General features: G+C 39.6%; 1 protein-coding gene across 3 annotated transcripts in view; it reads right to left on the bottom strand.

Annotated features, from left to right (window-relative positions):
• Nucleotides 1-541: 541 nt before the first annotated feature.
• Nucleotides 542-11587, bottom strand: part of LOC131929812 (D-glucuronyl C5-epimerase) — a 36692-nt gene continuing 25646 nt past the window's right edge. Inside the window, exons 1-6 of one of the 3 annotated variants that reach the window (XM_059286202.1) lie at nucleotides 8206-8224; nucleotides 6529-6661; nucleotides 5081-5309; nucleotides 4270-4441; nucleotides 3547-3783; nucleotides 542-3192 (exon numbers count right to left, since the gene is read on the bottom strand). In XM_059286202.1, coding sequence (XP_059142185.1) covers nucleotides 2162-3192; nucleotides 3547-3783; nucleotides 4270-4441; nucleotides 5081-5309; nucleotides 6529-6635 — 1776 coding nt within the window. In that variant the 5' untranslated portion in view covers nucleotides 6636-6661; nucleotides 8206-8224 and the 3' untranslated portion in view covers nucleotides 542-2161. Of the gene's footprint in view, nucleotides 3193-3546; nucleotides 3784-4269; nucleotides 4442-5080; nucleotides 5310-6528; nucleotides 6662-8117; nucleotides 8136-8205; nucleotides 8225-11587 lie in introns of those variants that run through there. The other 2 variants (XM_059286203.1, XM_059286201.1) reach the window with 2 other exon arrangements.

The following is an 11587-nucleotide window of genomic DNA, read 5'->3' as shown; positions in this document are numbered from 1 at the left end:
TTACTTGCCCACTATATGGCAACAATAATTATTTTTTTCACCCTGTTTATTTTAATGTCAGCTAAGGTTACTTTGTGAAGTGTTTACTGTAAGTTTGTTAAGCCTGAGTTGGGCTGCTCTGATCTGTTTCATTGATTATTTATTTTCTGTACTTAATTTTAAAGTCCTATAGAGAATAGGAATTACATGTACTATAAGCTTAGGAAAGAAAAATTAATTGTAGACATGATTGACTTATGCTTATCATTCATCCTTTGTGACCGTTGGGGAGCAAAGGGCTGCAATGTCTTATGCTAAAATTTACTATAAAGTTTCAGTTCAGAATCACCCATTTCAACAAGCATCTTCAACATTGTATGGGACTTTAAAAAATAAAAGATACTATGCATTAAGAATGTAAAATGATGTTTTAAATATAACTTTAGATAGCTTATCTGTGGAATAGAATCACAAATAAACAGTTATAATTAATTATTCTGTCAGTCACTGTTGTGTGTTTACATTCACAACTATAGGCACAAGAACAAAAACACCAGAACCATTTCTTATTCATAATGTATTTGCATTTAAAATGACCACATTAATAAAACAAAATTATGCAGCAAATGGAATCACTTCACATATTAATTATTAAGTTTTTCTGTACAGAGTTAGTGGCACCTGATTTATACAGAAATAGTTGATTTCAGCTAAAATTTAACAAATTTACTTCATATGCTAAAGTTTTAATTATGTTCAGGTTGTCCTACTAGAATTTGACTTGTAATCACAATTTTCTAAAGTTTCTACACTGCAAAGCTTATTTTGCTGCCTATTGCATTTTAACTGGAATGCTACAAAACATTTCATACCAGAATGATACAAAATCTACCCATCTTTTCAGTTGCTGTTTTACATTCCTAACTTTGATTCAATTGAAGTTAAAGATGTAGTTTTACAAGAGGAAAATTGTTACTGTTAACACAAGTGATTTTAAAAAATATATCTAACTCTTAATTTACCCTTTAAAATTGAGAGAGAAAATACACTTTAGAAAATCCCAGAAAAATATTAAAAAATAAGATGGATGAAAATGGCTTTTCTGTGGATACAAGCACATTTGAAATAACATGTACACCAAAATGAGACAATGGAAAGCAGACATTCATTTGAAAATAAATTTCTACAGTAATGGAATGCAATTTTAAAAATACTAATACAAAATATCACATAAGTTTAAATATTATTTACAAAGAATATAAACAACCCCCTTGACAGAACAAAAAATACTTTGAAATATTCTTAAAAAGTAGTTAAAACAAAAATTTAAAATATAGCAGCTTAAACTTTTTTCTAGCGATTTTAAATAAAAATATGATTAACAGTGCGAAATTAGATGTTAATTATTTAACATAATTAAGGTCAGATATGCAGGCCTATTTGACCCTTGGCATGTATTTAATATCAATTGACCAAATATCATTTGTCACAACAATTTGCATATTAAAACAATACAATTACAATGTTACATAGAAGTGAAAGCCAAAGGATACAAAATATTTAGAGAAGCCTTGCCATTTCACCATCCCCTCAACCTCCAAAATGTATATAAACATTTAACAAGATACACAAAGAATAAATTGTCCCAACAAATTTGTGCTACTTCGAAGCCAAACAATTCCTTTTAAAAAAAAAATTTGATAAAGATTGAAACATTCAGAGTCCAAGTCTGTTTAAAACAGTTAACGAAAAATAAAGGAATCAACTGAATTATCAAACAGTTACGTTGATTAGGTGGTAAATAAACAAAAACAATCATGCTTGCATTCAGGTATTTAAAATTTTGATTTAACAAACTGTTATAACATACAGCAATAGTAGAATTGCATATTTTTAAAAGTGAATATTTAAATAAAACAATAATTAATGTTTAGTTTAAAAACCTTTTGGCAAAATATTTCAAAGGGCATTAGAAATAAATACTTTCATGTATTTTGATTAAGTGTTTTCTTTTAGTAAAAAACATTTTAAAAAATATATCAAATATAATTAATTAATTAAAAAGCAATACTTATTATTTTTTCACAATTTCTTATTCCTAATATGTATAGGAATAAATTAGCCCTAATTAAGAAGAAGCAACATTGAATGACCTAATAATAAATAACGAAACATACACAATTTAGTTGTGTCTGGCTTTCTTCCCTTTCAGGTATCCCAGCCATCGCTGAACTGTGGTTTTAAAAATATCATCGTCGTCAATGACCATTAATTGCAGGAGTTGGTTTATATGTGTTGTGTGGTAGTCCCACCGTGCGCGGTTGGGTTCAATCCCCACACTGATGTGCCTGAGATCATAAAATGTTCCGACCCCGGAGTCGTACATTCCTATCATAGTTTTTAAAGACTTCATTCCTGAGTTGTATATTTTTTCTGCACGGGCTTTGCCGTCACCCGCGGCTGTCTCTTTCAAGTCATAGAGCCCCAGTAGGGAATATATGAACCCGTTGAGTACAAAGGAGCTGGGTGTGGTTGGGTATTCTTCGTACCAGTCTAGCTGGCCGAGAAATTTGGCGCGGACACCCCCCTGCGCACTGTCCACCTCAAACAGGTTGAGAGCGTTGACAGCGGACCGCAAGTACTTTTCTTCCTTAGAGTGCAAGTACGCTCGAACTAAAACCGACATGGCTTGACCTTGACCCATGGCGGAGTACCACCCTGGGGGGAGCTCAAGGATCCCGTCGACGATGCGCCGCTGCACCATAATTGGCCAGCCGCCTCGCTGGTCTTGGTGCCGCACCAACCAGTTGGCGGCGTCGTAGAACTGGTCCACGTGAACCGACTGCGACATGGTCAGGTTGTCCAGCCAACCGTGACCGCGCAGGTGGATATCCAGAACCTTAGCCAGCCCGTACAGCTCTCTGACTTTATCGGCCTTCAACTTCAGCAACACACCTTTCATTACGTCAAACTTCAGGTCTCTGGCCAGGTGAATCCATTCCCCCCTGCGCTCCCCCATACCATAGTAGATATTTGACTTGCCATCAAAGCTGATGGGGGTGTTGGAGAGAAGGTAGTGTATGTTCAGCTTCTCCCCGCTGTTGGTCTCTACAACAATTGTAACGCTCCCGTTGGTGACAAACTTCACATCCATCGTAACACATTGATTTTTCTCATCAGCTAACATTGTGATACCTTTGGCTTGGAAGGAATCTGTAACAGGTGATCAATCATTTCATCAATATTTACATGATATAAAATATATTTTTCTTAGTTATGGTAACTATTTTGTTCATTAAAAAAACTTATTGATGTACTTATTTTAAAATTTATAGTGCTTAAATAATGAGAAGGGTTTGGGTGATCAGTAAACTTGCCACTTATTATATTCCCAGCTAGTGTTGAGTACTCATTAGTGCAGAGTGGGCTCAGAAATAAAATACTGAACTTGCTGCCCAAACCTAGTTTATGTTTATTTCTGCATTTTCTCAAAAACTGTTTATAGCATTGCCATAGTTTCAAGTTTAGGGTTAAATTTATTTATAGCGTCCCATTTATTCTCCTTACCTGAGGTTAAAAACTCCATGACGCGCTGTTTTCTCGGACCATCCAGTGCTATTTTAACCTGCGACTTTTTATCTGGCATGGTCCAGCCTGCCAGATTGTCCTCCTCCCCATCCTCTAGAACAATCTGGTCAGGGTCCCCACTCACCAGGTGCTTGGCATGGTGGCTCAGGCCAAACTGGGCCACCTGGATGGGATAATAGTATCCGTCTTTGTTCCACTGGGTGGTGATTGGAACACCTGGATGAAAAATATAATTCATGGTATAACTAAAGGGAGAATAAATAGGTTCCGGTTTTTTTAAAAAGATGAATCATTTATACCCATCTCAAAATAACTTTTACTATAAAATTAAAAGTTTTCAAACTGTTAATAATAAAATATTACATAAACAAAAGCTTAGACCAGCTTTTGTTTCACTCTTACTAAACTCAATCTATTAGCAAGGGGGAAACAAGGGGTTAATTTAAGTAGAATTGATAGGAGCATCAAAAGACTTCCTTTACACTGTAAATTACAGACTACTACTAGCTAGAGCCTGAATGCTCAATCATTTTTGAACAACAGTGAGGTATTAAAAGAAAAAGAATTGTGTAAAAACAAACTGCGCCAACTTGATTAAAACCCAAATGTAATTAAATTAATTTGAGAAAAAATACTTTGATAAAAATCATTTATTATAGTGATTTGATAAAACTTAATGATAGTGGTGATAAAATGTCCTACCTTCTGAGGCTGTGATGCACTTAACCCTTTCTCTGTTCTCCACATTGTAGTGGTCAAATGCCATAAAAACTGACCCAGGGGAGTATGTTGACCGGGGAGGGTGGACAATAGAGTTGGAGTGATGGAACTCAAATCTCTCGTTGTCATCCGCTTCTTCCAGCTCCCCATAGACCTGTGGAACAAAATCATTTAAATAATTTTATTATTTGAAAAACTGTACTGCAGTTAAAAGTTGATTTTAAAATATACTAATTAAAAATTCATTTTCAGCACACTAATGAATGTTAAAATTATAAATGGCATGTGTCATATATGATGAATGTCTTTTATATCATTCTCTTAAAAAATCCATTGGTAGGGTAATACATATTTGTATTTGAAAGTGAGTGATCAGCAGTTTCACTAAATTGATATGTGTTAATTTAGACAGACTGTTATAGTTCTCTGTCTTATAAAAAAAATTTCCAGGTTGTACTCTAGTAATAGTAGCAAGTAGTGTTTTCTATATTAATTTGTAAACCAAAGTTTCAAGTTAGAAATATATACTTTGCTTTTTGGAATTCTAATTTTGGCTATACAGTCAGATTTGAGCTTTAAACTATTGCCTAGTAAATTTGAAAAATGCCTTAAGTATTTTTAACAGTGGCCCAAAGTACTCCAAACAAAGGCATTAAGTAATTTAAAAATGGCTTGAAGTAATCAATGGCCCAGATAAAGTATTCTGAAAATTGTCAAAAGTATTTAAACATTGCCAAGTATTTTGAATTTTAACAAAGCCCAAAGTAGTTTAAACAACGGCCCAAAATATTACCTCAAAGTAGTTTTTGACAAATGAGAACGGCATGTAGACTTCATTTCCTTCCCGCCTACACTTGACTGTCGTCTCGCTGTTGATGTTACAGTCAATCTCATGATACTCGTCAGGGTGGATAACTTCTGCCTGCCCCGCCTTGTCTGCTGCGATAGAGTTAGTTCCCCTTTTATGGTACTCGGTCTGCACAAAGTTGGGCTGATTTTCGAAGGCAGCGTTTTGTATGGCACTGAAAGTGATGAGCATTATGGGTAAAATTTGGAAAAATCAAAACAAACAGCAACAGCCTAAAAGTTGATTTTAAAACGACTATCAACTTTTCTAAAATTACTAATTATAATTTTTAAAAATGTAATTAAATATTAAATCACAATAATTTATAAAAAACAAACAAACCACAATGTAATGTAAGTATTCGCTTGCAAGTTTTAAATTAAAAGTCCTAAAAGGTTGGAAATAAATCAAACTTCTTTAACACAAGAGTCATTTCATGACGTATACACATGTTGGACTTTTGAACTTCATATTTCGTCAAAAAAAAAATTCATATTTCGTAAACTATTTGTGTTATATTGGCTTGCTAACAGTGTACACAAAGAGAGAGAGAGAGTATTTGTGTACAAGCTGAACTGTTACACACCATCAGTTAGTGGATCAGTCACGTCGTGCTTGTCCCAACATTTTTTAGGGTTAAAAAACAACAACCACTAGACCGGAAACTGTTGTGTCGCAGAGACCTCGTTTGTAGTGGGATACGGGGGGGGGGGGGGGTGGATAGGCAATCCTACACGACAGCAGGAAATTATACAGAACAACAGGCAATCATACTAGGCAACGGGCAATCATATAGGACAATAGGCAATCATATAGAACAACGGACAATTATACAGGACAACGGACAATCATACAGGACAATAGGCAATCATATAGAACAACGGACAATCATACAAGGCAGCAGGCAGTCATACAAAATGCGCGCCACTATGGGTGTAACTGCAATATGTATCTAAGGGTGGGGGGGGGGGGAGGTGTGAGAGACTTACCCGGCATCAAAGGTCCGGCCACCACATGTTGACCACAGACAAAAGGTGACCAGACATGACAACATGTGGGGGGGGGGTGGGGGGGGGGGAGGTGTGAGAGACTTACCCGGCATCAAAGGTCCGGCCACCACATGTTGACCACAGACAAAAGGTGACCAGACATGACAACATGTGGGGGGGGGGGGAGGTGTGAGAGACTTACCCGGCATCAAAGGTCCGGCCACCACATGTTGACCACAGACAAAAGGTGACCAGACATGACAACATGTGGGGGGGGGGGGGGAGGTGTGAGAGACTTACCCGGCATCAAAGGTCCGGCCACCACATGTTGACCACAGACAAAAGGTGACCAGACATGACAACATGTGTGTGTGGGGGGTGGGGGGGGAGGTGTGAGAGACTTACCCGGCATCAAAGGTCCGGCCACCACATGTTGACCACAGACAAAAGGTGACCAGACATGACAACATGCTCATCACAATCACAACCTTCGCTGCACGGTTCAGCCGCATGTCTGGGGCCGTCCATTACATCACTTCTGAAAAATAAAAATTGACCGTCTATTACATCACTTCTGAAAAATAAAAATTGACCGTCTTTTACATCACGTCTGGAAAATAAAAATTGACCGTCCATTACATCATATCAGGAAAATAAAATAGACCGTCCAATATATGATTTCAGGAAAATAAAATAAAAGAGACCGTCCATTAAACCATTAATGAACAAAATGTGGCCGTCCATTAAATCACTTCTAAAAAAAAAGAAGCCGTCCATGGCATCAATTCTGGGAACAACCAATCAATACGCCCGTCTCAGAAATGACACCGCTGAACGCTCCAACAGGTCGCCGATAGATTTAATACCACGTTACTCCGACATCCACTGCAGCGTTTAGCTTTTCATGCTGCTCTCATTCTCAATTATTTTTTTAGCAGTTAGCGTTTTTTCCCCAGTCATATCGCAATCAAACTCTGTCTCTAACTGTGTAAGCTTATCCCTTCTCTAGATCCAACTATATCCTAAACTGTCCTAAACCCTAATATCAGCACACGTACAATCTCACAAGTAAAATTTTCATTTTAAAAAGTTTTTTGTCTCGTCAATGCTTCACTTCGCTAACCCCATACGAGCAGAGTGTTGAGCAGAGTGTTGACCACATGACCACTTAGTTCTGACCACATACAAAGTAGTGTTGACTGCATGAGCAAGTAGTGTTGACCACATGAGCAAGTAGTGTTGACCACATGACCAAGTAGTGTAGACCACATGACCAAGTAGTGTTGACCACATGACTAAGTAGTTTTGACCACTTGACCACTTAGTTCTGACCATATGACCAAGTAGTTTTGACCACTTAGTTCTGACCACATGACCAAGTAGTGTTGACCACATGACCAAGTAGTGTTGACCACATGACCAAGTTACTATATCTTTTACTACATACAAACCAACAATTGTAACAAACTTCTCTATGTCATCAAATAGCTTGCTGAAGGTTGGGGTTAGGATTAGAGTTAGAGTTAAGCTCAGTTAACCTACCCAGGGTATTTCTAGGGGAACGGCAAACAGAACCCCGAAAAAATAAATCGTCAAACAAATGTTATGCTTATATTTCAATATACAGATGAATACAAGATTTCTTTCACAAAAGAGACACTAAGATCTGAAGTATTTTCTGTTTGGACCGATTAGCCGTACCAATATATTGGTAACGTGAAGGGAGAATTCTAACTCACGTTAGCGAAAGTAAAGGTGGCTGGGAATAGTGCTGACCACACTATATCTTCATATGCTGTGGTCACAGAAACTTGTGAACTCTACTTCACTTGCCCCATGGACCGTCAGGTTCAAAGAGGGAACTTTACTAAAACGAGAATTGTAAACAACGACACTTAAACCATAGGCTATAGGTCAAGAGTATTTTACAACACATATCGCAAAATAATATCATAGTACTAATTTATTAGGACAATAACAAAGAAAAGACTTACAGTAGTTCAGATACACTATAATAGCAATCAGTCAAATGTCCTTTCCACAATAATAAATACAGTAAGGAACTAGTAGATCTAGATTTACTTATTTCGCAACAACTTCACGATTTCTTAAACACAAAAATTAACCAACCAAAATACCAGTACGTTCCTCACACACACACGCGCCAAAGGATCCTGAATTACCTTTTAGACAGCAATGGACTAGCCCATCACTCGACTGAACGCGATGAACGGATGTGACGAAAAATGGCGGCCGGCGCGAGGCGTGAAACAGGGGAAGATAACCTGCAAAAGGGGGGAAATCCGATCCGCAGTAATCCGCCAGCTGTTATGACATATAACACTTAGAGGAGCCGTCAGTAGGTCAGGTTAGGGTCGTTACTAACGTAGTAGGTCAGTGCATGCGGGTTACAACGGGGGGGGGGGGGGGGGGGGGGGGGTTCAGAGTTAGCACTGGTGCCGTGCACATGCCGTTAGTAGTGTGGACAAGGGAGGTAATAGATAAGGGAGGTGATAGATAAGGGAGGTGATAGTTGGATAAGGAAGTGGTAGTTGGATAAGGGAGGTAATAGTTGGATAAGGGAGGTAATAGTTGGATACGGGAGGTAATAGTTGGATAAGGGAGATGACGGATAAGGGGGTAATAGTTGGATAAGGGAGGTGACGGATAAGGGGGTAATAGTTGGATAAGGGAGGTGACGGATAAGGGGGTAATAGTTGGATAATGGAGTTTACTGTTAGGCACAAATAATACAACAATTGAAGAGAGAATGTGGGTGGTGGTAATATCTTCCACTGCAGAATAGGGCCTACACTGGTGAACATGTAAAGTAGCAGAAAATTGTTGACAACAAAGAGAAACCTTTTTAACTGAACTATTTATATAACAACCATAACAAAGCCACTAGCTAAAGGGAAGTAATAATACATGCAGAGCGGTGATTGATTGTTTCACTTGTTCGGTTTAGATTAAACATGCGAGCCGCTGATAATAGAGCAGGTACCAGCAGCCACATATCAGGTGACGTCATACACATGCAGGTATACAATGGACGCAGTGTACCAACCCACTGACAAAAACACCACTCCACACAATGGACGCAGTGTACCAAACTACTGACACAAACACCACTCCACACAATGGACGCAGTGTACCAACCCACTGACACAAACACCACTCCACACAATGGACGCAGTGTACCAACCCACTGACACAAACACCACTCCACACAACCACTTGTACACACGCCCACCAGTTTCTACATTGTCAACAATGTGGAAGTAGTCCAGTCGTAATAACTACACACCCTCAGCACCATCACACCCCACCTCCATCACACACCCACCTCCATCACACCCCCACACGACGGTTTATAATACTGACCCCCTTTTTTTCTCTGTCCTTGCTACAACAGACCCCACCTAATTCACTATCTACAACTAGTCCCCTCAACTGATTCGCTTTCTACGACTACTGACCACGATTCACTATCTACGTCATTGACGACCCCCATTCCACCCCCCCCCCCACACTTATTAACAACCCCATTTGATCCACATAATAAGCCCCCGCTCCTCACTCTACTTTCCCTAACCGACCCCCTCACCCGACCCCCATCATTGTCTCTACTACTGACCCCACAGCCGTGCGTTAATTTTGACATTTATCTGTTATACGTAAAATCAGCCCCTCATTGAACAAGTGCCCACTTCCCGGTATTTGAACTAGAGTTTGTGTCTGCTTTCAAATAACCAACGTAAATAACCTACACTTGAACTTGCGCGTTTAGCACACCATAAAAGTACCGACAAAAAAAATAAACCTACGTTTCAAAATTACGTACAAATACAAGCCCAGAATACCATGTAAATCTGGTCATAAGTTTTTAAAGTGTTGTTCTATCTTACAATCTCGAACAAACACCGTTCTCAAAAAATGCCGTAGTTGATCGATCTATGTATAGCTATTTCAAATGCGTGGGTTTACGAGATTACCGTCCAGCCATCACGAGGCTAGATCGTAGACCAAGGCTTGGGGCAAGTGCTGGGACCAGTGAGTCTCAAGACAGTTGATGCTAGGGCGAGGGTTCAAATCTAAGCGAGCCATGCTCCAGAACAGCTTGTGGCACCAAATGCGGGGGGGGGGGGGGGTCTTTGTTTTTCTTGTGTGTGATGTATTTTCGTCAGGTTTTTTTTTAAATTTTATTTAGAAAAGTCGAGTGTGTAAAAATGTGTTTTGTCAGGGTTAGCAATGCTAGAAGACAAGACATGAAGGGGAATGGGTTGTTGTGAGAGGACAAACAACGCAGAAATAGAACGTGGTGATTCTGGATAGGACAAGGAATATGGAAATGGTACAATATAGGATAGAATCAGACAGATGGAAATGGTTTAATGTAGGATGGAATCAGACAGATGGAAATGGTACAATGTAGGATAGAATCAGAAAGATGGAAATGGTACAATATACAAGGAAAGATAGAGATGGGACATAGAATATCTACTTTGCAGGAGAAAGTGTGAACACTACAGTACGAGAAAGAACGCAACATTACGACAAAGAACGAGAGATGACGAGAAAGAACGAGAGATGACTAGAAAGAACGAGGGATGACGAGATAGAACGCAACATTACGACAAAGAACGAGAGATGACGAGAAAGAACGAGAGATGACTAGAAAGAACGAGGGATGACGAGATAGAACGCAACATTACGAGAAAGAACGAGAGATGACGTGAAAGAACGAGAGATGACGAGAAAGAACGAGAGATGACGAGAAAGAACGCAACATCACGCGAGAGGACGAGACGACATATCGCAACTAGAAGCCCAGCTGTTGACGTACCGACGAGCGTGCGGCCCTGCGCCGGCTCCTTGGGTAACCTGAGCCGCAGTCTTTGGTTCCTGCACAGCTCCGTGCTCGCCTGAGCATTTCACCAGCCCTCGCCTAATGGCCCCAGCCCAAGTTTGAAACAGTCGACATGCAACATGCGAGCTAACGCCGGGAGGGGAGATAATGAGTTAGTAATGGCGGTGGGACGCCGGAGTTAACCGAGTGGAGGAACGGTAGAGAGCAAGGTGGTTTTGGCGAATGTTGGCTGGTAGGATGTTTGTGGCGAATGTTGGCTGGTATGATGTTTGTGGCGAATGTTGGCTGGTAGGATGTTTGTGGCGAATGTTGGCTGGTATGATGTTTTTGGCGAGTGTTGGCTGGTAGGATGTTTCTGGCGAATGTTGGCTGGTAGGATGTTTGTGGCGAGTGTTGGCTGGTATGATGTTTTTGGCGAATGTTGGCTGGTAGGATGTTTGTGGCGAATGTTGGCTGGTAGGATGTTTGTGGCGAATGTTGGCTGGTAGGATGTTTTTGGCGAATGTTGGCTGGTAGGATGTTTGTGGCGAATGTTGGTTGGTATGATGTTTTTGGCGAATGTTGGCTGGTAGGATGTTTGTGGCGAATGTTGGC

This window comes from Physella acuta, unplaced genomic scaffold (assembly GCF_028476545.2).
Source record: "Physella acuta isolate Inbredline_101_S28 unplaced genomic scaffold, ASM2847654v3 ptg001680l, whole genome shotgun sequence".
NCBI lineage: Eukaryota > Metazoa > Mollusca > Gastropoda > Physidae > Physella > Physella acuta.
The sequence above is the reverse complement of the archived record's forward strand: the minus strand, read 5'-3'. Positions and strand labels throughout refer to the sequence as shown.